This window comes from Elaeis guineensis, chromosome 8 (assembly GCF_000442705.2).
Source record: "Elaeis guineensis isolate ETL-2024a chromosome 8, EG11, whole genome shotgun sequence".
Lineage (NCBI taxonomy): Eukaryota > Viridiplantae > Streptophyta > Magnoliopsida > Arecales > Arecaceae > Elaeis > Elaeis guineensis.
The window spans coordinates 133,370,554-133,387,898 of NC_026000.2; the positions used below are offsets into that span (position 1 = coordinate 133,370,554).

The 17,345-nt window shown below is 44.4% G+C and overlaps 1 protein-coding gene across 1 annotated transcript; it reads right to left on the reverse strand.

Moving 5' to 3' along the window:
- Positions 1 to 5,402: 5,402 nt before the first annotated feature.
- Positions 5,403 to 7,601, reverse strand: LOC105049584 (zinc finger BED domain-containing protein RICESLEEPER 2-like). The gene is made up of 2 exons (XM_073242800.1): positions 5,979 to 7,601; positions 5,403 to 5,471 (listed from the first exon to the last, which is right to left on the reverse strand). The coding sequence occupies exons 1-2, from the start codon at positions 7,599 to 7,601 to the stop codon at positions 5,403 to 5,405; spliced, it is 1,692 nt and encodes a 563-aa protein (XP_073098901.1).
- Positions 7,602 to 17,345: the final 9,744 nt, after the last annotated feature.

Below are 17,345 nucleotides of genomic sequence, written 5' to 3' on the forward strand. Positions count from 1 at the left end.
GTTTAGCTTGTAATAACCCCTATGCTTCTCTAAATATTGAGAATGTAGTTGTAAAGTGTTCAAGGATTAAAGATAAATCCTTTATATTGTGGCACAAGCACTTAAAGCATATATCTAAAATAAGAATTGATAGATTGATCAAAGATGATATCCTATCTATCTTAGATTTTGGGGATAGAGACTTGCATTGATTGTATTAGGGATAAATTGACTAAGACTAAAAAGAAAGGAGCAACTCATAATTTAGGTCTTTTTGAAATTATTCACACCAACATTAGTGGACATTATTCCTCTACAATCTATGATAATAAATACTTCATCATGTTTATCGATGATTTTGTTCGATATGGTTATCTTTATTTAATTATAAAAAAATCAAATGCTCTTAAAAATTTAAAATCTTCAAAATAGAAGTTGAAAAATAATTGAAAAAGGTAATTAAGATCGTAAGATTTGATTGTGGGGGTGAGTATTATGGCAAACATATGTGGCAAGTTAGCATATGGGTCCGTTTGCCAAGTAATTGTAGGATTATGGGATTGTTGCCCAATATATCATGCCTGGTAGCTTTGAACAGAATGGTGTGGCCAAGAGACATAATTGCATCCTTAAGGATATGATAAGGAGCATACTGAATAGGTCTAACTTGCCTGAATATCTATGGAGTGAGGCTCTTAAAATTATCTTGTATATCCTTAATAGAGTTTCTAGCAAATTTGTGCCTGAAATATCTTTTGAACTTTAGACTGATAGAAAACCTAGCTTAAACCATTTTTAGATTTAGGATTGTCCTAAGAAGTAAAAATATATAACCTTATAAAGAAAAGATTGATCTCAGAACCAGTCATTATTATTTCATTAGGCATCCAAAACATACTAAAGGATACAAATTCTAGAGTCCAAAAAGAGATATAGAATTACAGAGTCCTTGATGTCAAATTTTTAGAACTTGATATGGCTAATATTGAATCTTCTTAGGCTATTGATGTTGATAGTAGTCAGGTTGAGACTGTCTCTATTCCTATATCTGTATCATATGAAACTATAGTTCCTGCACCCATTGATAGAGTAGATGTTCAAGCTCCTGATCCTTTTGCTCCTATTGACAATCTTCAACAAATTGAGCTTGTTAAGGAGGTGCTATTAAAAAGATTTGTCAGACAGAGGAGGCTTTCTATTCATGATGATTTCTTTGTGTACCTTGAGGAAAGTGATTATGACATTGGGCATGTGGTTGATTCAGTAATATATCATGATGCTATGAGCTATCCCTAATCTGATTTGTGGATTGGTGCTATGAAAGAGATGTAGTCTATGGCTAACAATGAAGTGTGGAAGCTTATTGAGCCTCCTAAGAATTGTAAACCTATTGGGTGCAAGTGGGTCTACAAGATTAAGAAAAATTCTAAGGAAAGAATTGAATGTTTTAAGGTTAGATTTTTTGCTAAAAGTTTTATTCAAAAACAAAAAATTGACTACACTGAAACTTTCTCTCCAGTATTCTCAAAAGATTCCTTCAGAATCATCATAGCTTTAGTGGCTCATTCTAACTTAGAGCTTCATCAGATAGATATTAAAACTACTTTCTTGAATGACGATCTTACTAAGAAAGTGTATATGAAATAGCTTGAGGATTTTTAGAAAAATGGGAGAGAGCTTTTAGTTTGTAGATTGAAGAAGTCCATCTATGGCTTAAAACAAGCTTCTTGATAATGGTATTTGAAATTTGATGAGGTGGTAATCTCTCTTGACTTTGAGGAAAACAAGGTTGATCAGTGCATCTATCTCAAAATTAATAGAAGCAAGTTTATCTTTCTTATTTAATTTGTTGATGATATCTTGCTTGCCAGTAGTAATTTTGATTTGCTTAATGAAACTAAACAAATACTTTTTAGGACTTTTGATATAAAAGATCTTGGGGAGACATCCTTTGTCCTAGGTATTAAAATTTATAGGGATAGATTATGTCATTTGTTGGGTTTGTCACAGAGGGCATACATCAATAGGATTCTTAAAAGATTTAATATATAGAATTACAAGCCTTATGATGCACCTGTTGTCAAGGGTCATAAGTTCAGTAAAAATCAATGCCCTAGTCATGAGCTTGAGAAAGATCAGATGAAGAATGTGCCTTATGCCAGTCTATAAGGAGCCTGATATATGCTAAGATTTGCATTAGACCTGACATTGCCTTCATAGTGGGAGTTCTTGGTAGGTATCTGTCAAATCCAGACTTTCAACATTGGGTTGCTATAAAGAAAGTGATAAGATACTTACAAAAAATTAAGGACCACATGCTTGTATATAGAAGAGCTGATAACCTAGAGTTGGTGGGGTATTTAGATTCAAATCTTATTGGATGCCTTGATGATTTGAAATCAACTTCAAGATTTATTTTTATGTTATCTGGGGGTGTGATATCCTGGAGGAGTGTTAAATGGACCCTAATAGCTTCTTCAATTATACAAGCTAAGTTCATTGCCTACTATGGGGCTGCTACTCAAGCTGTTTGGTCGAGAAACCTTATTGCTGGATTTTTGATTGTTCATTCTATCATCAGACTACTGACAATCTATTGTCATAATAGAACTGTTGTATTCTTCACAAAGAATAATAAATCTTTTAGTGGATCTAAATATTTTGAGCTGAAGTACCTGACAGTAAGAGACTTTGTGAAAAAAGAAGATATAACTATTAAGCACATAGATACAAAGTCTATGTTGGCTGATCCTCTGATCAAGAGATTGAGGCTCATATGCTTTACAAGGTATGTTAAAAATATGAGCATATTAAGTTCTTTTGATATACTTGCACTATAAAAAAATAGACTATTAGCGATGGCTAACTGTTGTCACTAATAGCAGGATTGCCGTTAGTAAAATTTCATCAAAAATATCATCGTCGCTAATTATCATTATTAGCGATGGCAGACTCTCTATCGTTAATAACGATAATTAACGACGATATCAACGACAAGAAAGCCATCATGAATAATTTAAATTTTTTTATTAATTAAAATTTAAAAAACTATTAGCGATGGTAATATCATCGTTAACACCATCGCTAATAGTTTTTTAATTTTTTTAAAAATTATTAGCGACAACATTTGCATTGCTAATGCCATGTTAATAGTTTTTTATTTTTTTAAAATTTATAATTAAATATTTTAAAATTTATTTTAATCATAATAATAAGCAATAATATTTTTTAAAATCTATTATAAATAAAATAATAATTATTTATCATAATCATAAATATAAAATTAATTATATTATATTAAAAATATAAATTTTATAATTTTATAAATTTATACTGCTTTACAAGTATCAAAATTATATACATATCTAAAAAAAATCATGTGAGATCCTCCTCATCATCCTCTTCTTGCTCCTGTATGTCCTCTCTAGCAACTAGTGAATAAGAGCCGGATGTCTCAACATCCTATAATGAAAAAAAATAAAATATTATTAATAAGTTTCGATATGAAAATGTATATGCCGATATGGGGATGTATATTTCGATATACAATTTTGATTCTCGAATAGATTGTTCCTACATATTTCATTCGATGATACGGAGCTATAGACACCTTCGATCCATCGATTAGATGGTTAGATTGAATAGTTACCTCTTAAATCTTCTTCTCTGATTCAAGTCTAAATATGTGAAGTTTCTAAATATAAAAATTTAAAATAAGTAAAGAAAATTATAGCTCAACTTACCTGTTGTGATGGCTATGGCTATGACAATAAGCCCAACCGATCGTGCAGATGTGGATCCTAGAAAATCTTAATGACTGCATCACGAATGGCATCTCGAAAGCTCTGAGGTCGCTAGCTCCAAAGCCTTCACACGACCTCCTCCATATGTGCATCACCCCGCATCTAGGTCGTCGAGGCCTGAGAGGAGTATCGAGTTGCTGGAGGGTCAAAACTATGACTGAATCCTATGATCCGGCTCCTACTCACCTTTCAGTGGCCCTAAGTTATCCCTCGAGATCAAGAAGGGGCTGAGAGGATAGATCCTCACCATGCCGCAATAAGAGATACTCCGCGTAATCCACCTATATAGTTTAAAAATTTATTAGTGCATACATATCAGTATATATAAAAATTTAATAAATAATATTTTAAGTTTGTTATCGCGATCTATCAAGTTTAGGATCTAAATAATCACCAATCCTCCTAAACTCGTGTGTGGCCTCCCATATCTGCAGTTGCCCTGGTGCATGACCCAGCAGGGCTTACGATCATGCTCAAGTTGAAATACTTTTGTATTCTTCATGCAATAAGGATACGCTAGCTTTCTATGAGTGTTCCATCTTGACAGCATCTCATAAGTAAAAAAATCGTTAATGATCCATACCAATGCAGCCTTCATTACAAAATTCTATTTCTTCGATATATCAAATATACGTATGCTATCGAACCATAAGAATTTCAGCTCATCAACAAGAGGCCTTAGATATACATCAATATTTCTCTAGAGTATCGTGATCCAGGAATGACTAACGTAAGAAAGATATTATATTATTTTATGCACATCCCAGGCGGCAGATTGTATAGAGTGATAAAGATTGGCCAACATGAATAAGGAGCTGCTGCATGACTGAATGGTATAAACTCATCCATAGATAGACCCAGTCGGACATTGCATGATTCGCTAGCAAATAAAGAGTGGAAAGCATCAAATTTCTTTCATGCCTCACTATCTGACAGATGACTCATCATGTCGGTGTGCTTGCAAATTTTTTCTTTGTTCCATCTCATCTGTCCGACAATATTCTTGAATAAGTAGAGCTTCCGAAGTCTAGGAGTGAGGGAAAGGTATCGAAGAACCTTATATAGTATATCCTTCTAATTTTTATCCTCTTTCTCGGCTTAAATCAATTTTTACCGCATACGTCACATGAGCTTTTTAGTTGGTCCTTCTTGTAGAAAAGCATGCAATCATTATAGCATGCATCTATCTTCTCGTATCCCATGTCTAACCCTTTCACCATTTTCTATGAAGCATAAAAGCTCTCAATAAGTTTCTCATCCTTCGATAGCATCTTCTTTATTATTACTATCATTTTATCATAACAATTGACCATCATATTAAACTTGGCCTTCAAATTTAACAATTCTGATATAGTTGATAATACAACATGTGTTTCACATCCTAGCTACAGTGGTTCATCAGTATCTTTCAGCACATAATAGAAATCACCACTGCTAGCTTTTTGATCATCCTTCATATCCCAATCAAATTCAAGACCAGCCGCATCTATAACCATGTCTACCATTCTGCATATGTCCCTATCTTGCTGACTTCTAACCCTTGCAATTGTCTCCCACGTCCCCCATACAGATACCAATGCTTGTAGTTTGACATAAATTCACTCCTATATAAATGGATAATTATCGTATCTCTATCAAGCATTTCTCTATTGACACATCTCTTACAAAGACAACAAGCCTGTCCTTGAACTAAGAGTGCAGCATTCTCAAAAGCATAATCACAGAAGTACTTGACTCCCTCCTTATATTTAGCAGAAATCACCCCATCGACTACTCGATGGTCCATCCAACTACGGTCTATGGCATACTATTTAAGATTTCTACATATATAAATACAAGATAAAATACTTATCAAATATTTTATCATTTAAAATAGCTTATATAATAAATGCATCCTATCATCAACTAATAGATATAGAAGATCCTATTTCATTCAAAAATTGTATTAATTCTATAGATCAATTACAGTAATCAAACGATATATAATAGGGGTCAAAAAAAATTTTGATAGTATTTCTCTTTAATTTTTTCGATACGGCTAAAGATGTGTAAGGAGAACTTAAGAAAAATACTATCCAAAATTTTTCTCGAACCTTCAGCATACCGTTTGATTACTGTAATTATCTTAAAAATTAATTATAATTTTTGACACCTCATAATTTGATCAAATCCAGTGGTAAATGAAGGTTTAGATACGGCAGTAGATAAAGAGTTGCTGCCACCAGTATTTACTTCACAAGAGGATGACTTTTCCCTACTCAAATTCACATACTCATCATATAATACTTGTAATGCCGTGCGCACTTTGTTCACATTCTTTTCAGCCTCAGTTTCTAGTTTATATATCAAGGGCAAACATATATCAACAACATGAAATTTGCACCTAGGATCTAAGACACTAGCAATAGCCATCAAAAGGTTACATTCCCCCCAATATTTATCAAATTTTTTCTTCATTGGCTTTGCCATTTCTTTCATAAAGAAGTCCCAATCCCTTGCTGCAGCATCAATTACCTCTTTCACCCTATAAACCTCAGCAAGATACAAATTAGTAGTAGGATATTCACTGCCTGAGATGACATGAGTAGCTAGACTAAAAACTTCTAAAAGTTGGCAAACCTTCTCAACCTTTTTCCGATCCTCAGGTGAGGGTGCATAATCATAATGTGGCTCTCTTTCCTTATAAGCTGGAAATGCAATCTTGAATTTTAAAGCAGAAGATAACATCTCAAATGTAGAATTCCATCTTGTCGGACAATCAATAATTAACTTTCTTTCTTTTAATTGCTTTTGTTCAACAACATCACAAAAAGCCTTCAACCTTGAATCAGAGTGATTAATATACTTCACACTCTCACGAATGTTGTGAATGACATTTTTAATCTTACCAAGGCCATCCTGCACCAACAAATTTAGTATGTGTACACAGCATCTGACATGAAACAACTCTCCATCAAGAACTAACTTGTTGCACAGTGATAAGTTTTCCTTGAGATTTCTTATGCATGAGTCATTATAAGATGCATTATCAACAAAAACTGAAAATACTTTATTTTCAATCCCCCATGCTTTCAAACACTTAAAAATTGCATCAGCCATATCAACTCCACGCCTTGGAGCAGGAACTTTCACAAAACTCAAAACTCTCTTTTGAAGACTCCATCCCCCATCAATAAAATGGCCAGTAATAACCATGTATTCAGCTACTTGGTGACTTGATTTCCACATATCTGTAGTTATACTAATTTTGTTCACACTCTTCAACAAAGCCTTCAGTTTTTTTTTCTCAGCCTCATAGATTGTTAAACAATCAGCCCTTGCTGTTTTACGAAAAATTTTTTGAAACTCAGGATTTGCATATTGGAAACCCCACATCCAAATCTCATCCTCAACAATACTAAAAGGATGCTCATGTACCATTATAGCAGAAGCAATAATTTCTCTCATTTTTTCATTAGAATACTTAGCACCAGGAGTAACAAAAGGATTAATACCTGAATTGGAAGGATGAAATGGAATGGTGGTTTGCTTCTTTTGCCGAGTCATGTGCAACCTCTTTTGCAAGTAACTTTGGAAATACCTTTTAAGATGGCTTGTGCTAGCCCCCCTCCCACCAGTAGCTAGTTTTTCTTTACAATAGTTGCATACGGCTTTCTTTCCACCTCCAGCGATATCAATTTCATGAAAGTCATTCCAAATAACTGATGTTTTTCGCCTCTTCTTATTAGTAATACAATCCTCATCTCTTGGCCCTTCATGTTCTGGGAGAGAACCTAATTGATCACTGTCATTGCCAGGTCTGTCATCATCTTGAAGCATACTTAAATCTATTGGTCTACATTGAGTGGCCTCATGAGATTCATTTAAAGAAATAGAAGTAGGAGTAGATAAGATTATTTCATTGCTTTGAAATGGAGAAGCCATTAAATAGACCTATAACATACAAACCAAGAAAGTATATATTAATATACTGCACACAGGTTGGTAAGTGGTAACCACGCAGCAAGAGAATAGAATGAACAAGGAAGGAACCGTACCCTATGCTTGTGGTGGTCTCTGAAAGGGTAAAAGACTGATGAGTGATGATAGGGTAAAAGACTCAGGGAAGGGTCGGAAGGTTAAAAGACTCAAGGAGTCAAGGAAGGATAAAAGTCTAAAAGACTTTTGTCTTCTTGATTCTCGAAAGGACTAAGATAATTGGATATTGATGGGTAAGATAATAATTAATTAATTATATATATTAATAAAATAATAATTTTTATTAAATTATATATATATATATAATTTATACAGGCCAGCCTGCAGGCTTTCAAGTCAGGCTTTAGAATTTTAGGCCTAACCTATTTATTTAAACATGCCTTTTTAAAAGCATATACCTGACTTATTTAGATAAATAGGTCAGGCCAGGCTAGGCCGACAGCAGGCCAGGCCATAGGCCCCTGACAGGCCGCCTGGCCTATTTTCATCCTTAGGGGTGACAGCAGGATGAATGAAAATGAAAAGTCGAAAATCGACGAGGGGCTTTTAGGATTAGTATTAGTGACGGTAAAATTTCTATCACTATAGCCATCGTTAATAACTACAGCGGCAATATTGCCATTGCTACTGCTTCGTTAATACTTTTAGCGATGGCGTACGAACGCATCATCAATGTCCGTTGGTAAAAATTTTTATTAGAGACGATAATATTATCATTGGTAATGCCATCACTAAAACCTATTATTAGCAATGGCATAAATACTGTCGTTAATGTCCGTCACTAATACTTTAATTTTTTGTAATGTTGATTGGTAGGAGTGACTTTATATTTATGTTTTATTGATGTTTCATTATTATAGACTTTTTTCATCTCATACACCTATGATGAATATTTATATATATTGTTGACATGATAAATTGATGATACACTTATATTAATTCTATTGGTTATGTGTATATATTTGTTTTAGTATATTTGAAGATATCTCTTATTTATGTATCTGTTCTGTGAAACATAAGATCAGATGTCAAGTCTCAGATATATTGTGCTGTCTTGTTATTGACATCATATTGAGTATATGAAATAGAATGGCTTGTTGTTGAAGCCGTTAAAATTTTTCTTGATTATTTTATATCCAAGTATGTTGAAGAGAAATTAAAAGACCGACAATAAAAAAGTATGTGTTTGAATCATTTTTGGATGCTATTTTTTTGCTACACTACCACACCAAAACTCATGTCGATAGTGTTGGTGATGTTTGTAAGAATGGATAGCTCATGTCAAATAAAGGATGCAATGACTCCCATGATTCAGTATAATTGATACTATTAGATCGAGTCAATTCTAAGATGCTGTCTATAGATCATTTTTTTTTTTAAATCATAGCCACGTACTGTGTTTTCTGTTATTCAATTCAAGGGTCATTTTTAAAATAAATATTTTTAAAAATTTTAAAATCATAATTAATATTGCCCAAGTGGAAAAATGTAAGAATTTTTCTAATTATGGGCAGCTATTAATTAATTATTTTATTTTATTAAAAATAGACTGATTATATGATCCGAATTAATAGACATGCATGTAAACCCAATATTGTTAGTGATTTTTGTGTTTTGGCTATGCACACTTTATGTCGGGTGGTGTGATTGGTGCAATACAACGTAAGCCTTAACCCAAATTAAGCCCATGATAGACAAGCTATATATATATATATATATATAATGAGATCAGTTCTCCAATTTGTCCCATCGAATAGCCGCCTATTGAGAGAAAGTTGGAGAGAAGGACTTAGCTTTTGGAGATAATCAATGGCTAACATCGATATGCATCCTAAATCTTAGAATAATTCGGTGTTCTAAATTTATATGGTGTTTATAAATATCTTACACATGCAGCCAAATATGCAAAAGATCACCAAAGAATGTTTAAAAAATTATCAAAGTATATTTCTGTAATCTATTTTGTATATTTTCTAATAAGGGATTATCATAGCATATTCTTGGAGTATTTATAAAATTTTCAAAAATATATAAGTGTTGGGTATAAAATACCCACAGCCGGAACCATCAACAGAATCAACATCAGCAAGTGCAGCTCCGCCCGGACTCCTACGGGAGCCGGGCTCCATCGTCGACAGCAAGTGCAGCTCCGCCCGGGCTCCTACGGGAGCCGGGCTCCACCGCCGACAGCAAGTGCAGCTCCGCCCGGGCTCCTACGGGAGCCGGGCTCCACCGACGACATCAGCGCAGCTCCGCCCGGACTCCCCCGGGAGTCGGGCTCTGCTCACGACCCCTACCGCCAGGAGGACCATACCCGGACCCCAACAGAAGCCGGGCTCCAGCCGTTGCTGAGCTTCAATCGACAGATCCGCGCCCCCTGACGGGCCCTCAAAACGGCCACGACCCTGCTCCACTTCCTGTGGCGGACTCCGCGCAGTATCATCATTCCCTGACATGCCGCAGTAACCATAGCCGCCCTGCTCCACTTCCTGTGGCGGACTCCGCACAGCTCCACTATCCCCTGGCAGGCCACAGTGACGGCCACGAACCTGCTCCACCTCCTGCGACGGATACCATGCGATTCTCCTGTCCGCTGACAACGGACGCTGCTCCACCCCTCATAACAGATTCCACGTGGCGGGTCGAGGTGATGACCACGTGTCTACTCCATTATCTTTCGCAATCAATTCTCCTGACCATGGGCGGCCCACTACCAGGCGGTTACAAACGTCGCCATCAATCCGTTGCCTCCTCCGCCTATAAAAGGAGGATCCAGAACCCGACGGTGGGGCGGGCCACCTGGGCCAGCCCCCCCGTCCTTCCTGGGAAGGCGAATCCGAGGGTAGAGAGCCCTCAATCGGACCACGACTCCACCCCTGGGAGATCCCTGCCCCCGTTCTGCCAAAGGACCCTCGAGACTCGGAGTCGAGAGGACTTCCTGGACCGGAGGCTCCAGGAGATGAACCGGCGGATCGAAGAACTCCGCCACGCGCCTCCCGCTTATGGTGAGGATATCTGCACTGACCCTCCCTTCTCCCAAATGATTATGCAGGAATCGATCTCGCCGAATTTCAAGCTTCCTCAGTTTGAAAGCTACGACGGGACGTCGGACCCGGTGGACCATCTGGAGGCCTTCCGAACGATGATGCTGCTTCACGGTGCTCCTGACACCATCTTGTGCTGGGCTTTCCCGTCTACTTTAAAGGGAGCAGCAAGAAACTGGTACTCGGCTCTGAAGCCGGGTACCATATTCTCCTTCGATCAAATGAGCCACCAATTCGTGGCCCATTTTGTCAGCAGCCGACGTCCCCGGAAAGGTTCGGAGTCCCTCATCAACATCAAGCAGAGGGAAGGGGAGTCCATACGGGCCTACATCAACCGCTTCAACATCGCGGCGTTGGAGGTCCGGAACTTGGACCAGTCGGTCGCCATGGCCGCCCTGAAAGGTGGCCTTCAGAAGAACGACCTCTTGTACTCCCTGGAGAAGAAGTACCCCAGAGATTTTGCTGATCTACTGGCTCGGGCTGAAGGATACGTCCGAGCGGAAGAGGCCTTCAAAATGAAGGACGAAGAGACTGCGAGGGAACGTCAGGCGGGAGATTCTAGTAAGCCCGCAGTCGAGAAGAGGCCAAAGGAAGCTCGGCCTCGCTCCCGATCCCCTCCTGGACATAAGCGCGCCCATACTCCCCCCAGGGCGCGCAGGCAGAGGAGCCCAGACAACAGGTTTCGGCGGGGTTCCCCGCCAGGGAAGTTCCGCAACTACGCCCCCCTCAATGCCTCGAAGGCCCAGGTACTGATGGAGGTCAGGGAGCTGCTCCCTAGGCCGGAGAGGATGCGCACGCACCCCGAAAAGTGCAACCCCAACAAGTTCTGCCTCTACCACCGCGACCACGGCCACGACACCGAAGAATGCATCCAGCTCCAGGACGAGATCGAGGAGCTCATCCGACGAGGTCGACTCGACAGATTCATCCGCCGCAGGCTTGAGGGTAGAGGAGACCGGCCAAGAGCCCTCCCACCGCCGAACTGCAGAAAAGGGAGGAGCAGCCCGGGGACCGGCCTCCTATCGGGACCATCGACTCCATCGCCGGAGGGCCTCAAGAAGGAGCGAAAATACTGTAAATATATCGCTTACTATTTCGCTTTGAATCTACCTTTCTTTTTAGCTAACATGCTCCTCCCACCTAGCGTGGATGTATTATGACCGGATATGATTCCTCCAAAAATACGGCCATGTCAGGAACAAGAGGAGAACCTCGTCCTGACATGAGCAAGGTCAAAGGTCCGATTCTTTTAGACCGGATGGGGGGAGAGGCCTCACAACGCCCTAATGTGCCCCCACGGCCTTGTTAGGGACAGGAGGAAAACCTCGCCCTAACATGAGCAAAGTCAAAGGCCCGGTTCTTTTAGACCGGATGGGGGAGAGGCCTTACAACGCCCTAATGTGCCCCCACAGCCCTGTTAGGGACAGGAGGAAAATCTCGTCCTAACTTGAGCAAAGTCAAAGGTCCGGTTCTTTTAGACCGGATGGAGGGAGAGGCCTTGCAACGCCCTAATGTGCCCCCACAGTCATGTCAGGAACAGGAGGAGAACCTCGTCCTGACATGAGGAAAGTTGAAGGCCCGATTCTTTTAGACCGGAGGGGGGAGAGGCCTTACAGCGCCCTAACGCGCCCCCACAGGCCAGGCTGATAACGAGAACCTCGCGCCGGCTCAAGCAAAATGGAAGACCCGGACTCCTACGGGAGCCGGGTTCCGCCGCCAAGGAAAGCTTCACCCGAACTCCTACGGGAGCCGGGTTCCGCCGCCAAGGTAAGCTTCACCCGGACTCCTACGGGAGCCGGGTCCCGCCGCCAAGGAAAGCTTCACCCGGACTCCTACGGGAGCCGGGTTCCGCCGCCAAGGAAAGCTTCACCCGGACTCCTACGGGAGCCGGGTTCCACCGCCAAGGAAAGCTTCACCCGGACTCCTACGGGAGCCGGGTTCCACCGCCAGGGAAGCTTCGCCCGGACTCCTACGGGAGTCGGGTTCCGCCGCCAAGGAAAGCTTCGCCCGGACTCCTACGGGAGTCGGGTTCCGCCGCCAGAGAAGCTTCGCCCGGACTCCTACGGGAGCCGGGTTCCGCCGCCAAGGAAAGCTTCACCCGGACTCCTACGGGAGCGGGTCCCGCCGCCAAGGAAAGCTTCACCCGGACTCCTACGGGAGCCGGGTTCCGCCGCCAGGGAAGCTTCGCCCGGACTCCTACGGGAGTCGGGTTCCGCCGCCAAGGAAAGCTTCGCCCGGACTCCTACGGGAGCCGGGTTCCGCCGCCAGGAAAGCTTCGCCCGGACTCCTACGGGAGCCGAGTTCTGCTGCCCAGGAAAGCTTCGCCCGGACTCCTACGGGAGCCGAGTTCCGCCGCCAAGGAAGCTTCGCCCGGACTCCTACGGGAGCCGGGTTCCGCGCCAGAGAAACTTCGCCCGGACTCCTAGGGAGCCGGGTTCCGCCGCCAGGGAAGCTTCACCCGGGCTCCTATGGGAGCCGGGCTCCGCCGCCGAGAAAGACTTCGCCCGGGCTCCTAAGAAAGTCGGGCTCCATCCGCTACTTCGCCAGCAAGGGTTAAAAATGGTGGCGAGGCTTGGCCACATGACGAGATCGGATGGAAGGGAAGAGCCCCTTCCCACGACGACCTCTAAACCAAACAGGCCAAACGACGAGAAAGGGTCAACGAACGACAATATCGGTGCTACGTGCGGATAAGGTAACACAAAGTGCTTTTTCTTCATTTCTGATATATGTACTACAGGACCAGGACGGCCAGGGAAAGAAGAGCAAAATGACAAAAAAAAAAAAGGGGTGATTACATGAAGACAAAAGAACTCTAAGGAGGCCCTGCTCCCTCCGCCCTAGGGTTATCACTCCCATCCCTCGACCAGGACTGCCTCAGGCTCTCCACTGCTTCTTCTAGTTCTTCCTTCTTCCGCAGCGTATCCTGGAGGCCTGACGAAGTCGCCGACTTTCAGCCTCCGCTTCTCGACGCTGCTTCCGCAGAACTTCGGACTCCGCCTCTGCGTCCGCGACGGCCCTCCGCTCAAGCGCCAGTTGGATGCTCACTTGTTGAAGCTCGGCCGTCTTCTCCCCAAGGGAGACAGAAATCCCCTCGACAGTGCCCCTCAGGGCTAGGAGCTCTTCGGCATCTTGGGCGTTGGCAAGCTGCGCCCTAGTAACCAACTGCCTCTGGAGACGAACGACCTCGTCCGTCGCTTGACGGAATCTCCCTTTGTACTCTTCTACCTGCCGGCGCCAGCTGGCCCGCTGCACATCGTGGCTCATCTCAGCATCTTGAAGCTGTTTCTGGAGGTCGGAGACCTTTTGTGACCATATCTGTTCATCCCGCGCCGTGAGCCGGGATGAGTTCCCTTCCAGCTGGCCGATCCTCCTCTTCGCAGCTGACAGCTCCACCTTAAGGGCGCTGATCCTGGCTTCTTGAGCTCAAGTTCGGTCGCTGGCGCTCTTCTTACATTCCTCGAGCTCCTTTGCGAAGTTCGCCTTCCTCCGGCTGTAGTCCATGATTGCCTTCACTTGGAGACTCCTGAAGTGGGCGGCCTCAGCGGCGGCTCGGAATAGCATTTCTTCGCCTGGCGGAGCTCGCCCTCCGACTTCTTCAACTTCTTCGTCAGGTGGAGGACCTCCTTTTTCAGCCGTTGGATAGTTGACTTCAGCGGGACCCCCAGGGGCAAGGGGAGTGCTTCGGCAGGACACTGCCATCGGAAGAAGCAAACGTCAAAGACTAACTCATTACGAGAAGAAAGGCAGAAAAGGAGCAGGGGGAAGGAAAGGCCATCCACAATAAGAAGTTCGACTTTATTGATTAATTTTGAAGACAAGCGGAAAGGAAATATGGCGACAAAAGAAAGATACAAGATCGGAGGTCTCAGACCTCGAGGGCAGGGGGTGGAGAGCTCGACGCGGGGGGTGCGACTGCGGTAGCGGCGGACGAAGGGGCGGCCTCGTCGTCAGACTCCTCCAAAAAGCCGAGATCAAGGTCGGGGTATCTACTGGCCACCCTCTCTCGACAGAGCTCGAACCCCTTGGTGAACGCCTCCAGGCCGAACTGGACGTTCAGCTCCCTCATCTCCGCGGAGGCCTTGAACTCCACCGCAAGGGTCCTGGCCTCCGAGACCAGAACCGAAGTTTGCTCGGCCAGATGGGCGACCTCGGCCTCCGCCTTCCTCGCCGACTCCTCCAAGCTTCGTCTCTCCTCCTCCCGGGCTTGTCTTTCCTCTTCCCGGTCTTGCCTCTCTCTCTCCAGGGCCTCCCGGAGGGCGGCCACCTCGGCTGTCTTCGCTTGAAGACGAGCAACCTCGTCTTGGCAGCGCTCCTCCGCCCGAAGAAGGTCCCTTCTCAAGCAGCCCGACGCCTCGACGTAGGCGAAGAGCTGGTGCCCTCTGCAAGGACAGATGGAGAATTACAACAAAGATCGAGCAACTGTGCAAATAAAAATCCGCTTACCTCAAAAAGGACCCCAAGGTGTCCCAGGCCCGCTGCTCGGGATCGGCGCGGTCGATCCTCTCCACGACATCGGATAGAATGCAACCATCGAGCAGCCGCCTGATCAGAGCTTTGTCGTTGAAGGGGTTCTCCGATCCCCCCTCGGAGCAGACGGACTCGTCTGCAGCGGCTCGGTGGCTGCTCGCCCTGCGGGCCACCGATTTCCTCCTCCTCCCCGCGGCGGGCGCATCCGTGGGGCGGACCTCCGGAATGGGGACCCCAATCGGCGGGCTCCTTGAGGGAGCCCGGGGGGCCGCTGGCTCGGCATCCGAAGGAATGTCGATGGCCGGGGTCGCCTGGACGGGCGCAGCCAAGCTCGTCTCCTCCACCCTGGCCCTCTTCGTCGAACCGGAGGTCGTCGCGCCCTTCCTCTTCTGAGCTCTCATAGCCTTGGCAAGCATCCGTGTGGCTTCGACGTCCATTGCTGAAAAAAAAAAAAAAAAAACACAACAGGAAAAGAAAAGAAGAAAGGAGAAGCGGCACCGATCAGTCCAGAGTCAAAAAAGAAAAAAAAAAGGAAAAAAGAAAAGAGAAAAAAGGAAAAAGAAGAGAGAAAGAAAGAGGAAGAAAAGAGCGAAAAAAAAAAAAAAGAGAGAGAGAGAAGAAGAAGACAAGAAAAGGAAAGATATATACTTGCTGGATCCTGAGGGCTTAGGCCGATGTTGAAAAGAAGCTGCTCCCTCAGAAGGTTAGGAAGGGAAGGAGCGGGATAACTCAGAAGCTTCTGGGCAGCCTGGAGGTCGTCCTCTCCCAGGCTGGGAGCCCGACGGACGGAATCCCTCAGAGACCCCCAGGGGGGCAGGCCCAGTTCCAGGGTCGGGCAGTAGACGAAGAGAAATTTCCCCTTCCAGTTGTGAATCGAAGAAGGGGCGCCCTTCAGCAACCCCTTCTTACCGAACTGGGGGGAGAAGTACCACCAGTCCTTCGCTGAAGGATGGCGTTTGAAGGTGTAGAAATGTCTGAACAAGGGGAGGGATGGCTGGACCTCGGCTATATGGCAGAGAGAGAGAAACCTATCAAAAACCTAAGGAATTCGGGGCGACAGAGGCGAGAGAAATGTCTAAGAAGCGAAAGAAGGCGGCAACAAAGACTGGAAGCGGAAGCCGGAGTCCGGCGCGAAATGCCTCCTGGTACAAACAAAAGCGACCAGGAGGGGGAGCGCTGGCCCGGTCAGAGGGGCCAGGAAGCTCCAGGTCGTACTCCGAAGGAACCCCGTACCGAGCCCTTATCAGAAGGAGTTCGTCCGGAGTCGACGAACATGGAATGGCGCCCGGTGCGAAAACCGGGCGAGGCCCTGCCCCGAACGTGGGTTCGTCCGCAGAGACAGGGGCCTGGGGGTTCGAAGCAGAAGAACTCCCAGAACTTACGGGGGCAGAAGAGTCGGAAGACTTTTTTTTGGGGGGAGAACCTAAAGGGCCCTAGAAAGGCGAACCGAGAAGGGGACGAGACGCTGAAGGTCAACTCAGAAGAAGACACAAAAGAAATGAAAAGAGGAGAAGCCCCTAGGCGGTAAGAAGAAGAAGGTTGGCACTAACCTATCTTGCTCTGGGGACCTGGGGAGAGAGAAACGGAAGGCGCCTACGACTCGAGAGGGCGTTCGCCAGAGCAGACTCTCGGGGAGAGGACAGACGCCAGCAAGAAATCAGAAACGGAGTGGGACGCCTGCAGGGGGGAGGACGGGTTTAAATAGACCCTGGGATCCGACGCCATAATGATCTCGAATCCCCCCAGGCCAGTCCGCATCCGACGCGTGTCCCACTCCCCGTGGCAGACGACTAAAGGGGCTGGCGGTTGGCAGGGTCATAATTGCACCGTACCTAGGCCAGCTACCTGCGGGGTCTTCGAAGCGTCCCCTCGTACCGCCCCAATTCGAAAAGACTCCGGCACGCGCTCATTTAATGCCAAAATATCTGGGAGCGGCAGGGCGCGGGATTCGAAGGGACGGTTCGGCTGTACCTCTGTGTACTTCCTTCGTTTGAAATTCAAAACTCAGATGTAGGGGGACTGGTGTTGGGTATAAAATACCCACAGCCGGAACCCTCAACAGAATCAACAT